General features: G+C 48.2%; 1 protein-coding gene and 1 pseudogene across 2 annotated transcripts; one reads left to right on the plus strand and one right to left on the minus strand.

The window, feature by feature from the left end:
- The first annotated feature begins 342 nt into the window (after positions 1 to 342).
- Positions 343 to 7,632, plus strand: LGALS1 (galectin 1). Its single transcript, XM_079993124.1, has 4 exons — positions 343 to 597; positions 2,129 to 2,208; positions 6,255 to 6,426; positions 7,413 to 7,632. Exons 1-4 carry the CDS (start codon positions 358 to 360, stop codon positions 7,557 to 7,559), a joined length of 639 nt encoding a protein of 212 aa, XP_079849250.1. The 5' UTR covers positions 343 to 357; the 3' UTR covers positions 7,560 to 7,632.
- A 1,516-nt stretch (positions 7,633 to 9,148) lies between these two features.
- On the minus strand, positions 9,149 to 14,492 carry LOC307225151 (urotensin-2 receptor pseudogene; annotated as a pseudogene). The gene has a single exon. The product of its transcript is annotated as a urotensin-2 receptor pseudogene (transcript).
- Positions 14,493 to 15,122: the final 630 nt, after the last annotated feature.

Consider the following 15,122-nt stretch of genomic DNA (forward strand, 5'->3'; position numbering starts at 1 on the left):
GTGTTTGGCCACAGGCCACAGACTTAACTGTCTGTAAAGTTTTCAAACATTTTCATATCTGTGTTACATAAATACACGCCGTTTCTTCCGTACGTTGATTTTATTCTTTTGCCTTCTTCTATAAAGGCCGTTTATTCCAATATCTCTCTGCATCTTTTGGCTTCGGTACTTCTAACTGCTCTCGGCTCTTTTTTTAAACAAAGAGGCCCGGGACTGTGCCTGCCAACTGCCATGTTTAATTTTTAAAAAGATCCCGGACAATAAAACCCTCTCATTGTAAAACTATTTTTCCACTGGCTTCGTCACTGCCGCACTTAGCTGGATGTTCCCTCTCCCAGCAAATGGCTGGGATGCATCATGAAAGCCGCCTTCAGCATCCACAAGGAAGGCTGTGCCACATCCCCCACAAATTGCTGCCGCCACCCCCTTCTCCGCCCATCTTCTGCTGCTGCCTTTGGATTGGTCATTGGAGCTTGTGACTCCTCAGCTGCTAGCCTATATAAGGGCAAGGGAGTGGCACTCTCGTCCCCCACAACTTTGAGCAAGAACCCAAGTGAGCTACAGGAGCAAACAGCTTGGAAGGACATCATCATGCCTGTGAGTCTGGGGAGAAGGTGGGGGGCAGCTGGTGGGTATCACTGACTGCCCACAGGGGCAGGCGCTCCAATGCACCAAGGGCTCTCTTAGTGCTGGAAATCTGCAGGCATGTCAGCGAGGCTGAAGGGAGAGAGTCCTGCTATCGATTGATGGTGCTTTTTTTAGGAGTTGTGCTGATTCATCTGTAGTGAGATAGGTTGTTTGGCTATTAGACTGTGCGTTCTCCTCACATGCTGCAATCAAGAGGAGGGTTGTGGCCAGGGGAGAACACCATAGCAATGGGGATCCTGCAACCCTCTCTTTCTCAGAAGAGCATGTTTGTAGCAAAGTGAAGATTGGAGTTCTGCTTAGATTTGCATTTGCGATGATTCATTTTTCCTAGTCTTCAGCCTATAAGCTTCCCACCACACACAGAGACATGCACCAGATAGGGAATGTTGCTGGAACTAGCTACTTCTGGCGCCAGCCTATCTTGTGCCCAGACTCTCTAATCCCATTTTTGAAACTTGCTCGGAGCCCGGAGTAATAATGAATGAATTATAAGCACTTAAAGGCACCTGTTGGATGTGAGAGATGGGAATGTTCAAAGGCAGCTGGGCGTGGCTCAGAACATCTGCCAGCGGCCACTTAAGCCTTTCCCTTCTTGCTAGGAGGAAAAATATATATATCATTTTCACTTCTTTCTTTCACTTCTAACTTAGGCTGCTACCTTCTTGTTGCTGGCCCTGCTCCCAACACAGGAACTAAGATGAGGGTGCTTTTCCTCTGGCTCTTTCTCTGTGGCAGGAAAAGCCCCACTTGTTTAATTCAGGCTGCTGCTTAAAAGGAGCAAGGTTTTATACCCATTTTACTGATTGGATGGCTGAGGTTGCAAGTGGTGCTCTAACTTCTCTGTTCATCAGAAGCAGGAGAGGTGAGGACCATACTCCCTTGCATGGGGTATCAGGGAGTCTGGAAGCAGGACACTCAGAGCCACATGCCCAATAGTATGGGCTGATGGGAGTTGTAGTTCCAGCATCCACAGGTTTCCCATCACCGCCCGACAGGCTGCTGCTTAAGAGTGTCCTGGTTGATTTAATTCATCTGATGAAAACAGACTCTTGCCTGCCAAACCTAATGCCACAAAAATTGCCAGATATTTAGTTATTTAAAGACTAGGTGAAAAAAAATATTAACCTGCTTTGCAGCTTAGGAATTAAATGTGCTACATGCCCACATTTTTGTTTCTGATTTCTTTTTAGTGGGTGACGAATAACATGACATCTTCTTTCATTAGAGGTGGCCCTCTGGGTGCTGTTGACTACAACTCCCATAATCTCTGACCGCTAGCCATGCCGGCTGGGGCTGATGGGAACTGGAGTTTGGTGATATCTGGAGGGCCGCAGATTCCCCGTCCCCCTCTTAGTTAAGCAGGAAAATGGGGGCAAGTTTCCTGAGGGCAGTTCATCTGCAATAATATAATCAGACCAGAATTTACTGCTGCCTGGCAAAGGGAGAGAACAAATCACTCCTCTCTCAATTCCTTCTCTAGGGAATTACTTGCACCAGCCTGCATGTGGCCCCCGGCGTCCGTCTTGCTGTGAAAGGTGATATCCCAGCAGGAGCTAAGAGGTAAGCTGGTTTCACAGGGAGAGATTAGCTTTGGGCACGCAAACATTCCAAACTTGCATGGGCCTTGGGAAGCTTTGGCTCTCATGGCTTCCCCCAAAGAATCCTGGGCATCGTTCAAACAAATTGAGAACTCTGTTGCAGACCTGCACTGCCCCTCGTCTTCCAGATATCCAAACTCCAAGGGATTCACCAAAATGACTGCTGAACTAGCGTGGAGCACTAGGGCTCATCTCCATTGTCGTTTGACAGTAATGATGTTCCCTGTATGACATTCTCCTCAAAATCACTGGCTGCCCACCCCTTTCCCTGCTCTTACTCCAGATTTTCTCATTCCCTCTCCTTTCTGGAGTATCCTCGATATGAGAAAGTCTGGGTTAAGGAGAGAGAAGGAAGCATGAAAAGGCAGTGGTTGGAAGAAAACTTCATATACACAACAGGGAATTAATGAAGACTCAGGAAACTTACTGCCCACCTTATGGATAAGTCTGTAGCTATGCCCTTGGTGGCATGGGAGGGAGGAGGGAGACCTAGGGGTAAAACTGCTCCCCATTAAGCTACAGAGAGGAAGCCCATTTTCCATGGTCTTAGGGTGTGTCCACACCAGAGCAAAAGGTGGTCCCCATCCCAGGTTGTCTCCAGATCTCCTCCCTCCTTAAATGTGGATTTTTTTTCTGATCCTGGCCATGTCAGGCATTCTAAGGATTGGGGGGGGGGGGGACACACACACCTGCATTTAAAAGGGCAAGCCTGAGATGGGGAGGGGGTTGTGTAGAGGATGCCATGTGTCCCAACAGGAATGGGGAAACAAGCCGGTGCAAATACACATTTTTCTCCATTGTGGAGAAACCCTTGCTTTTGTGGAAATTGCCAAGAAGGGGAAGGAGTAATGCCCACCCCCAGCAGTATTTTCCAGTGCGTTACATCGGAACTTAGACCAGCTCGTGGCCTCGCCTCCCCCATGCTTGTGCTGCTCCTGCCAAGAGCCTAAACAGAACCAGATGTTGGAAGCAACCATCCTTCTCCCTCCCCCCCCCCACATCCGCCCCTTCAGTCTCCTCTTGCAAAGCCTTTCTCCACTGAATGCCCACTGTACACAGTCAAGACCCGCTTGGTGCTGTTGCCAGGAAGAATGTACATCTTCTCCAGACGAACGCACTGCTTTTTCTCTTTCCTCATTGTGGTTTTCCGCTTGGGAGTCCCTCCGCTGTCCCAGATTTACAAGCGTCTCGATTTTGTAGGGCAAGCTGTACAATCCATCCCACAGCAATCAGGGTAAGCATTTAAACGAGAGCACAGAACTTTGCCTACTTTCAAGGAGCAGCCACAGTTGTGTAAGAGCAATGAATGTGCAGGGGGTCGGAGATGCAAATAGCAGCCAACAGGGGGCTTCACTTAGCAGCAGTGGAGCATCTGGGGTTGGCCACTGGAACCAAAGTCCAGGGTCCAAAGCCAGCACACTCATGAGGTTCGGTGAGGCAGTCGCCTCGGGTGGCAGGCAGAGCTAGGAGTGGCGTCAGATCTGGACCACTCCCTGCCTCCTCCACTGCTGCTGCCTCCAACTCAGCCACTACCACACCTCCTCCAATATTCCCACCACTGCCACCTGCTCCTCTTCAGCCTTCTTTTTCTCTCCGCTGCCACCTTCACCACTCCAGGGCTTCACTGGGCAGCCTCTTCACGTGAGGTGGCAGCAGAGAAAAGGCAGTGCCTCCCTCCGCCATTTTCCTTTTTTGCCTCAAGCGGCAAAATGTCCTGAGCAGGTATGGCAACCTTGGCACCTGTGTGGGTACTGGCATGCCAGCCCAGGACTTAATGCCAGAGCTAAGTCAGACTGTTGCTCCATCTAGCTCTAAACCGCCTGCAGTGACTGGCAACAGCTCTCCCAAGATTTTGGGAAAGGGTCTCTCCCAGCCCTTTCTGGAGATACCAGGGATCGAACCTGGAACTTTCTGCATCTGAAGGAGATGCTCTGCCACAGAGCCACCGCCTTTCCCACGTTGACCTACGTATACCTCTGAAATACTTAAAAATGCACGCCAAGCCGCTTCTAGATCTCACAGAGTGATGGAGTGCAGATAGGGGCGGGAAGAAGACGGAACATTTGCCAAAAGAATCTGCATGTTTGAGACACCCCCCTAATCCGCACCAGGTTGGATTCAATCCTGAGCAAAGTTTAGCTTGTGGGGATTGGATTGAGATGAAAGGAGAAGAGTTTATGAATCAGGGGTGGGGAATAAGGGCTCTCATAAAGCAGCAAACTGAAGGAGGCTGCAATTGCATAGGCCAGAAACCAGCCCCCTCAAAGGCCCAGCTGAGTAGTTCTGCTGGCTGACAGATTTCTTTTGCCAAAAAGACAGTAGCAGGGAGACAGCACCATATCCCTTTCTGTCTGCTGCACGATCACATGCTACAGCAGCAGTGAAATCTAGCCACTGGAGGTTGTTCTAGTGCTTCCAGAAGACAAGGGTTGGAGCTGCCTTTGTTTCTTCTGAATTCTCATTATATGAGGAACTGTAACTGTTCAAAGAGAGGGCTTAATGAGCAAATGTTGGGAAATTCCAGCAATGCAAGAGGAGGTCTGTGGTTGGACAGCAGGGGGCCTCAGGGCCAAATCAGAGGGATTTTGGCTCCATCACTGGGAACACTTGAAGGTGAACATGCCCAAACTCTTCCCATCTCCTTGTGATACCATCAGTGAAGCTTCCTAGTTTTTCATTCCCCAAACCTCCCTGGCTTGCACCTACATGGTGACGCCTCAAGGGTAGGGAGGATCACTCAAAAGAGGCAGATAATATTCTTCAATAAGGAGAGGTGTTGTGGAATTGCTTCAACTTGCCTCTAGGACAGGTAGAAGCAGCTTGCATTTTTCCATGAATAGAAACTGAGCAGAGGGATGGTCCTAGATCAAGGAAGCTTAACTTGTAGCCCTCCAGACGTTGCTGGATTGCAACTCCCATCCCCCCTGGCTATTTGCCATGCTGGCTGGGAGTTGCCGTCCAACATTTGGTGGGCTGTTGGTTGCCCCCACAAGATGATCTCCACAGTTGTGAACACATGGCCATGTGCTGTGGCTCCATTGTGCTCCCACTGCTGGTTTTTTAATCCCTGTACACACAATAATACCCACAACGTAGAGTAGCTTCTTGTGCAATACTGTGACTTGACGTGTTCCCCACTCCAAAGCCAGCATGAACCCAATTTGAAAACGTAAACCATAATCCATCGGACAGAGGCAGTCCCACCCCCTTGCAAAGGTGCCAACTTGAGTAAAATATGGGGGGGGGCAGGTAGGCCCTGCCCCACATAATCACAAGATGCGGTGCACACACACCATTTGAATTGCAATGCCCATCAATGGGGGGAGGCTGGCGCCCTCAAATACTTTGGGGGGAGGCTAAAGGGACCTCAGCACCTTGGCTTCTATGTGTGGACAGACAACTTGGAAATAAATCCAAGCGTACTGATGCGCCTTGAAACACAGTGAGGGGAGGGAAATGACCTTGCTGAGTTTTAAGCAGGCAATGTCTACGTAGCCTATTCTATGAGTCTGTGAAGTAACTTCTGCTATTGCAGCTTGTCTTGGGGAGGAACAAACGTCTCTTTTCACGAAAGCTAGTTTTTTTATCATCATTTAAAGCAGAAAGGCCCTGTGTGCTTAATCCTTTCCCCACCAGCTTGTTTCTCCACTCCAAATCACTCCCCGGCAACTCTTCTCTCTGTGGGAAAAGGCACCATTTGCCCCAGAGAGAGTGCCAGCTCTGTTATGCAGCAATGGGTGAACCAACTTGCTTCAGGTGGCACGGAGCGCGGAGCAGCTACCACTGTGGTTCTCTGGGCAACTCTGAAGTAAACGTGGAGACACTAAGGGCTCCTCCACATGACCTATTTATTGAACATCTCTCCTGATTTGCTAGCACAAAGATTGCAGGGTATGTGTGCTTGTATGCGTTTAGATTGCACCCAGTCTTCATTGAGCATTTGAAGAGCGTAGCAGTGGATCCCTGAGACATGACGGCTTTGCAGTTAACTTCTGCTGCCTGTTTCAGTTGGGTCATCAACCTGGGCAAAGGCCAAAATGACATCATGCTGCATTTCAACTCGCGCTTCGATGCTCACGGGGACATCCGGACCATTGTCTGCAACTCCAAGATCAACGGGAAATGGGGCCAAGAACACAGGGAGACCAACTTCCCCTTCCAAGAGGGCAGCAGTGCGGAGGTGAGACTCGGATCTGCACAGGTTGTGGCAGGGGAAAGGGGGGGACTGCATGTGGGTTTGAGTGGGAAAGTGTCATAAGGAGAGGCGACAAAGCCACGTTTGAAAGCGGCATGGATGGAGGACTCTGTAATGCATGAATATGGGGTGAAGGTGCTGCTGAGGTTTGGACTGGAGGCCCAGTTTCTATGCAACTGATCCAAACTGAGGTGATGCTTCCCTGCCCACCCCTATTCCAGCTTCCTGTCTGTGCACTAAGCAGCTGAAGGAGAAGCAAAGATTCAACAGGTTGAGCTGCCTTGGAATGCAGATGATAGAGATCCTCAGGCTTTTGAGGCTCTCCCAAGGCCACAACCCTTGACACCCTCTCTGTGTGCTTTGGCCTGGCTGAATATTTCCTCAAATTCTGACATTGCCTTTTCCTTGCCTGGATGGGTGCTAGGGACAGGTGTGTTAAGTGTGTGCATAGTAACTAACCTGCTGTCCAAAGGTGACATTTACCCATTTTGTGTCACCTGTTTTGCCTCTGGCCCTAACCAACACTGGCCTGTGGCCCCCAGGCAGTTGCCCAGGAAGAATAACGGCCCTCAGTGTGTGGGAGGCGGGGAGTAGGATCCCAATCCTGTTAGTATGGAAAGGAAACACTACCTGCTGGACATCTGCCTCTTCTGCTGTTCTAAAAAGGCCCAGGAATTCTGTCAAAAGCCAGAAAGCCCAGGATAGATGTGCATCTTCCACTAGCAGCCATCAGTCCAGTCGCTTGATAACTAGAATGATAGAAGAGTTGGAAGGGAACAAAAGGATCATCTAGTCCAACCCGCCCAAAAAAACAATGCAGGGCTATTTTGCCCAATGTGTGGCTCGAACATATGACCCTGTGATTTAAGAGTCTCATCCTCTACCAAGTGAGCTATCCCTCTCAGCAGTTGGGATAACTGATGGTTGGTGCTCTTCTCATGCTGAAACCCCCCCTTTTTTTCCTCCTTCAGGTGCTCTTCACTCATGACAAAAATGAGGTGACCATCACATTGCCTGGCAACCATCAGTTCAAGGTCCCCAACAGCGCTCACATGGAAGGCATTGAATATGTCTGCGTAGAAGGCGACTTTAACTTCAAAGGCATATCTCTCGGTTAAGCCTCTCCTCTCTCTGCTCACCTCTCCTGCTTAATAAGGCAGCAAAATAAACACAGCTGAATTCTGGTGTAAACTGGTGATGTGTCTTTCTGAGTCTTTGCCACATGGTTCTTCCAGGGCCATCATTGCCATGGAGGCAGATGATGTTTGTGGTCAGTAGTAGTAGATGCTTGTGGAATTTGGGGGGGGGGGGCAAACTAAGAGCCAACACTCCTGACATGTCTAACCGCAATTCTTATTTTTTAAAAAAATAATAATATGCAGGTGCACATTTCATTTCTTCATTTTATTGTTTTAATGTGGCCTGCGTCCAGTAACCATAGAGAGGGGCAAGGAGTTAAGCAGAACATTGAAGTCTGATCTCTCTAGCCACTGGAAGCAGTGGAGGATGATCGGGGGTGGGGTGGGAATGGGGCACTATCCCTCCAACCTCAGTCTGCACTCAGCATCATCTGCCTGTCCAAGTCCAAGGGGTGGCCATGCCTGGTATCTTCCTCCTCCTTAGTCTCCATGTTGCCCTTGCAGAAGGATAGGGACAAAACTAGAATAGCCCATTGGCTCTAGCGCCATCTACTGCTGATCTCCCTGCTTTCTGCCCTACCGGTACCAATGGGCACCAGCCAACACTGCCTGCTTAGCCAGTTGATGAGACTCCTACATCAGGCGCTGCTCACATGTTTTTAGGCACCAGAGCTGCATCATAGGTGTGCACAACACACAAATACACATAAACCTACTGGGGTCATCAAGTGCAAGAGCGGATAGTGTTTTTATTTATCTTGGGCTGTAGCCAATGGTAGTCATACTCTGAGTAGATCCATTGGAGTTAATGACTTATCTTACATCTATTAATGTCAGTGGATCAGTTGAGAATGCATTGGTGGGAGACAATCCCTTGAATAGTTTATTTTACATATATATATATATGCATGCTTTTTAAGGAGAGGTCTCCTGAAGTGGCATGCAATTGTATTTTAGAACACTATAAAAGCCTCAAGAAAAACATAATAAAAAGCACAGTATGGACGCTTTTGGAAATAAAGTGAGGAGTAAAGCCCAGTCAAATTCATTCAGATGTGTAGTGATCTAGGGTTGGGGGGGGGGGTCAGAGACCCTTTACTATTTCTGCAGAAGGGACCATGTCTCCAGCATCCTAGAACTACACAATCAGCATGGAAGGGGAACTTCTTAGCTTTTGTGATGCTTAAGAGTCAGCCAGAGTGAAAGGAGGCGAGTCAGCCATGGAGGACTGGCTCCTAGGGAAGATCATCAGGGAGAAGTTGTCCTGTATGCTCCAAAGCTAAGCATTTAGGAACACCGAAAACACAGGTTCTTCAATGGTGTGCAGGTTCTGTTATGCACAATGGAACGTCAAGGGAGACGTAACTCAAGTCACTCCAAAAGGAGATAGAGCATACCAAATCATTTGCTGATATACACACACAGAAAATAGTAGATGCAGCTGAAAGGCAACATATTGAGATAGATCATTGATCATTGCAAAACATCCCAAATTATTAATGTATCGTTTTAAGATTATTGTATAATCTTGGAAGGGGTGTGGCTGTCAGGGGGCGTGGCTATCATCATACACACCATGCACTTAAAGCACATGACTTCCCCCAACAAATCCTGGAACTGGAGTTGACCCCTCGTAAAACTACAATTCCCAGCACCCTGAGCAAATTTCCACGGGGAACTTGTGTGTTTTAAATGTATAGTATATTTGCAGCCTCAGAATACGCAAATGCCTGCAGACAATGCAGTCTATGGTGCAGTGGTTAAGAGCAGTGGACTCGTAATCTGGGGAACTGGGTTCGCATCTCCGCTCTTCCACATGCAGCTGCTGGGTGACCTTCGGCCAGTCATACTTCTCTGAAGTCTCTCAGCCTCACTTACCTCACAGAGTGCTTGTTGTGGGGGAGGAAGGGAAAGGAGAATGTTAGCCGCTTTGAGACTCCTTAGGCTAGTGATAAAGCGGGATATAAAATCCAAACTTCTTCTTCTTCTTCTGCTACACAGGCACCCTGATGGAGGGAAGTCTGGGCACCATGACAGAAAAGGCCCTGCCCATATGCACCACACAGACCTCCTCCACAGATCTCAAAGGGCAAGCAGAATCGTTTTGGAGGGGAATCTGGCTGGTGGTGCTTGCCCTGCCACTATGCTGCTGAGCTTAGAAAAGGCATGCCAGACAAAACCACATCCTCTGCACAACTGTTACAGCAGGGGTGTTGCTTGCCAAACCACAAAAACTCAGGGTTTTTATTTTATTTTAAAAAGCTGGCCTTGTTGCACCAGAGTGGCAGACCTCTTTAATCCATTCTGATTTCAGGAACCTACAAGTTATTGAGTCCCTCTCACAAAACAGTGACAGTCTGCAGCTGAGACAGTTGCAAAGGATTCTGCTTTTCTTCATTCAGCAGGACAATACCAACGACTATTCTTAATGTTTATAAAGCACTAAAAACTTATTAAATCCTGTATGTAGACTGATCTGGTGCAACAAGCACTTATATGCATGCAGTAGAAAAAACTCACCTTGCTGTGGATCAACTACGTACCAACTTTTTAAAGGCCTTGTTATATTCTACAAACTACTCCGTTAGTCACAGGAAAATGTGACCTCCCAACCCTTCTCTCTCCACATATTTTCCTGCCTTCTGAAGTTCTCCTGCTATGAGGTATGTTACAGCCACATAAGACATTCCTTCTTTGGCTGCTGCTAAGCTGGTCTCATGCCGTGCCAATATTTCACAGATGAAACTAGAGACATTTGTGTATTTGAATCATCTATTCTTGCACCAAAGATAATCACTGGAGTCCTTCCTCCCTACTCTCACTTAACATTGTTGCTGAAATCTCTTTTTTGCCTCCTGTATGCTGCCTTCATTTAGTCCTCAATAATTTGTCCTACACTGGCTACTAAAGCTGCTTGTATTAGCAACATGCTTATTTGAGAGTGGGGGGAGAACAGAATGTTTGTTGCTACTATTATTAAAGCATCCTCCGTATAAATTAACTGAAGAAACAAAGGAGAGGTCCCTGCCCTCAAAGGGCTTACAGTCTAGCTGTCAACACAAGGAAGCAACAGATGAAGGAGAGAGAAATGAAAACAGGAGCCAACAGGGGAAGGATATGGGATTACTGCAGCTACGGATCTAGCTATACTTATTACAGGACAGCTGCAATGCAAAGACTTCCAAATGACATTCACTCTCACGATTGGGAGCTATAGGTAGGAATGGGGAGAAATTCAGTTCAGTTCACATTTAAAGGCAAACCTACCCAATTTGAAATTTCTGAAACAACACAAACATCGAGACACAGCCAACCTTGGAAATTTACACTGCTTCAAATCTTGCAAGGCACTTCTCCAGCCATAATGTATGTACTCGGGTAAAGTGTGCATAAAAATACATATACAGTGGTACCTTGGGTTACATACGCTTCAGGTTACAGACTCCGCTAACTCAGAAATAGTACCTCGGGTTAAGAACTTTGCTTCAGGATGAGAACAGAAATCGCGCAGCGGTGGTGCGGTGGCAGTGGGAGGCCCCATTAGCTAAAGTGGTACCTCAGGTTAAGAACAGTTTCAGGTTAAGAACAGACCTCCGGAACGAATTAAGTACTTAATCCGAGGTACCGCTGTATTAGTGAAAATAACATACAAAATTGTACATTAGGGAAAACTGATCTGCAGAAAAGAAGAAGGTTAAACAGAATTGCATAGAAAAATTAGAAGCCAGGCCAAACAGCAGCTCTAGGTTGGGTCAGTGTAGTTTGGGGAAAATGGCCTGGTGTGCCAAATCTGCCCCATGGGACAGAGGTTTCCTACCTCTGGCATACACTGTGGCCCAGTTACAACACAACACTAAGCCAAACGACGGTTTAGTGTGAACAAGCAAACATGCAGGTTCCCAGAGCGAAGTCTGCAGTCCCTGTTCCCCATCTTGCTGCTACTGCTGCTGCTGCTCTCCAAGGCTAAGCCCAGCTGTGCAGGCAGAGGCAGAGGCATCCTTGGGGTAAATTATTGGTGGTCACCCTTTGCCTCCTTTATCCCAGCCCTCCTCCCTCTGCCACAGACACATGTTCTGCTTGGGGCATTTCATGCATTTTCTTCTTGAAGAAAGCATGCCTCCTACGTGGCCTTTCTCCGCCCTGAGCTTCCATGTACTCGCGGTAATTCCTGGTGAGCAAGGTATACAGGAAAGGGTTGACGCAGCTGTTGCCATAGGTCAAGCAGGTAACGCCAAAGTTGAGGTAAGCCTGGGCGGTCGGCCCAATCTCCAAGTCCTCTGGCCAGTACAGCTTGGTGAGTTGCCAGGCCCAGAATGGTACAAAACAGGCCCAGTAGGCTACGATGATGCTGAAGATCCTGGGAAGCAGCTTCTGCTTCAGGGCCCTGCTCGCCACAGGCGACCACATGACTTTTGTGGAAGCCCAATAGGCCTGCACAAGACGGGAGTACACAACCCCCAGGACCAAACCAGGCCCCAGGACGCTCGTGCCAAACAAAACCGTGAGGTACACTTGGAAAGCGCCAGGTGTCCACGTGGGGAAGCAGATGAGCTTTCCGCTCCTGCCCTCCCGCTGCTGGATCATGACCATCATGGGCACCGTAAGCAAAGACGAGACGAGCCACACGGCAACGCAAGCAAGCCTGCGGTAGCTGTTCCCAGCCTGCCTGGCCCTTAGCGGTCTGGTCACGGCCCAATAACGCTCCACACTCATGGCCGTCAGCAGGAATATGCTGGCGTGCATCGTCAGCAGGTCCAAGCTGAGCAGGAACCGGCAGCCCACGTCCCCAAAGAACCAGTCCTGGGCGAAATATGTGCACACCACAAAGGGGATGGTGGAAAGGTAGAGCAGATCGGCTAAGGCCAGGTTGACGACGTAGATACGCAAAGAACCCGCCGAGCGAACAGACATGCCACAAAATGCTACCATCAGCGTATAGATATTGCCCATCATCCCAAAGAGACACATGAGGAGGAGGACTGCACCCAAGCCCCTGGTGACAGGACTTTCTTCTCCACGCTCAGCGTCATAGGAGAAATTGCCCAGCGAAGCTTCTTCAATGAGCTCCATCGTCATTGGATAGCTGAGGCACTCTGGTTCTAAGAGGAACGACCAACCACACACAGTGTGTGCTTGACAGCCTTGGCTGGACAGGGAGGCAAAGGATGATGGGAAGAAACTAAAATCACTTAGGTGTGGGTGGGTGTGAGCCTCATAGGGAATTATGTAGGCTATTGAGATGGCTGTCCTCACTGCATCCCATGCTCATCTTACCATTCTTGAAGGCACATCCGTTCCACGCTTACAGATTTGACGCCATGGCATCCTCTTGCTGCTTTCTGTTGCTGCAGAGTTCTCATACTCTCTCCAGCCGGCCCTCCGCAACTTCTGTCATCAAGCATTTGTTGACACAAATAAAACTAGCCCCACGGCAACCAAGATGCTTTTTTCCTCGTCTTCTTCTCCCCGACAAGAGATGCAGGGCAGTTGTGCTTTCCCAACGGCAGCCCCCCTCAAAAACATCATTCGCGCTGAGTGGCGGAGCATCTCTGACTCATGGCTTCACACTCAAGTGCAAACACACTCAGCAATAGCTAATGGCACTGTAGTGCGACCACCCAGCAGATTGCAGAATTCTTTTCTCTTCAACGTTCCCGTTTCTGTCTGTATTTCCTTTGGGGTTTTTATTTTTAACCTTGCCTCTGCTTGCTTCCTTTCTCTGCCCTCAACCCCGTAAAGAGAGGAAAGGAAGGTCCTGAATTAATACAGACGTGGTTAAGGAACTGGATCAAATAGGGAATGGGAAAGAGAACAATTCTCTGAGATAAGTTCCTTTTGAAAATATTTTTGGGAAGCAGAGCAATGAACATGCTGCAGAGGGGTAGCTGTATTCAGTGCAAATATCTGTCTGTTGCAGTAGAAACACAAGGATGTCATCATAGCAGGATGGTGCATGGATGGTGCACAGCCAGCTGCATTTAACATGTATCAAGTCAACCAAGCCTGGCAGTCAAAAACCCAAAGGACAGCATCTCATTTTTAATTCTAATTTTAGGATCACAGAGTTACAATTCTGAACAACCCTTGACAAACTACAGTGCCCAGAACTCTTTGGAGTAAGAATTTCAAATGGGCTTTAAAGATTAAGCACATACACAGCTTAATAAAAGCTGTTTACAACATTAATAGGTCCTCATATGTTATTGTTACTTTTTTATTATTAATGAAGGACCAACACAGCTGCTTGCTTGTAGTGTTGTTTTAAACATTCTGGATATTTCCTTGCCCCTGCAAAAGCATGTTTTAAATTTAAACCATTATAGCAATTTCCCTATCATGATCAAAATCAGGACATTTCTCAATTCTACGCCACAGGCACACAGCAGGGGTGGGCAATCTATCTTAGCCCTTTATCTGACCCTTTTTGACCACTGTCCAAGGACCACATACTAGTGGCAGGCAAGGCCAGAAGCAAAAGTGGGTGGCCCAATGAATGTACATTTCATCTTTGACCTCTAGGATAGTTTAACACAAACCCTTCTCCATCCTCTGTTTAGATAGGCTAGCGGCATTGTCAGAGTTCAAGGGCACATTCTGGTCAGATAAAAACTTTCAGGGTGTGGAGGGAGGCCAGCGCAGGGAGTGTCCAAGGGAGTCTTCTGAGGTGACCAGAACTGAGGCCTGGAAGGCTGCATTTGTTTCCTGGACCTGAGGTTCCCCATCCCTGGCCCACAGCATAAAAAAGACAAAACTCTATCCTGTTGGCTGTTGCATACCAGTAATGTGTAAGGAGGCATGCACACGCTTGCAGTGAGGTTTTTGCTTGCATGTCATGGCTTGGAACATGCCATGTAGTCAGCAGTAATGCTAATGCCAGGGATCTCCGATAGCACTAAGTGGAATTCTCTAACCAGCCATTTTCCCTCCTCTTAAGCTCCACAAACACAGTTAGGAGGAAATCCAGCTGCAAACAGCTGCCTTGGCAATTTGGTGCTAGATGAGCCATTCCATCAGCCTAGCTTGATCGGCCGAGAGGAAAGCATGACTGCAAAGGGTTTGGCAGCGTAACCGATTGTTTCAGTGCTCTTTCTGGAGTCAGTTTAACAAAATAATACTCCTACAAACATTTCCAGCATTCCTACTGAGCCACTCAGAACTCATCTTCTTGAACCCAAAACACACACACACAACATCCTTGCTCACATGCAACCTGATACATCTCTAGTCATTTTCTGCAAGGCATTTCAGAAAAACATCTGTCCCTCACTTCTGGCAATGCAGACTTTAACATTTCAGTGGTTCCCAGTGCAATGCGAAAATTTGGTGCCCCCTCCTGCCCTCCATCGCTCGTCATTATTGCAGAACTCCCTGTGACGCCCTCTCGGCTCATAGCTCAATTTGGGCAAACCGGATGTGCTCCCATAAATCTGCCTCTGCTTCCGGGATAATGCCTGGTTGCAAATACAAACATGGACTTGAGACAATTTGCAAAGCTGCCCTCCCCACTGTCATCAGTCCTGCAGGGATGTCACAGAGGGGACA

Source organism: Podarcis cretensis (genome assembly GCF_951804945.1).
Source record: "Podarcis cretensis genome assembly, chromosome: 10".
NCBI classification, from domain to species: Eukaryota; Metazoa; Chordata; class Lepidosauria; order Squamata; family Lacertidae; genus Podarcis; species Podarcis cretensis.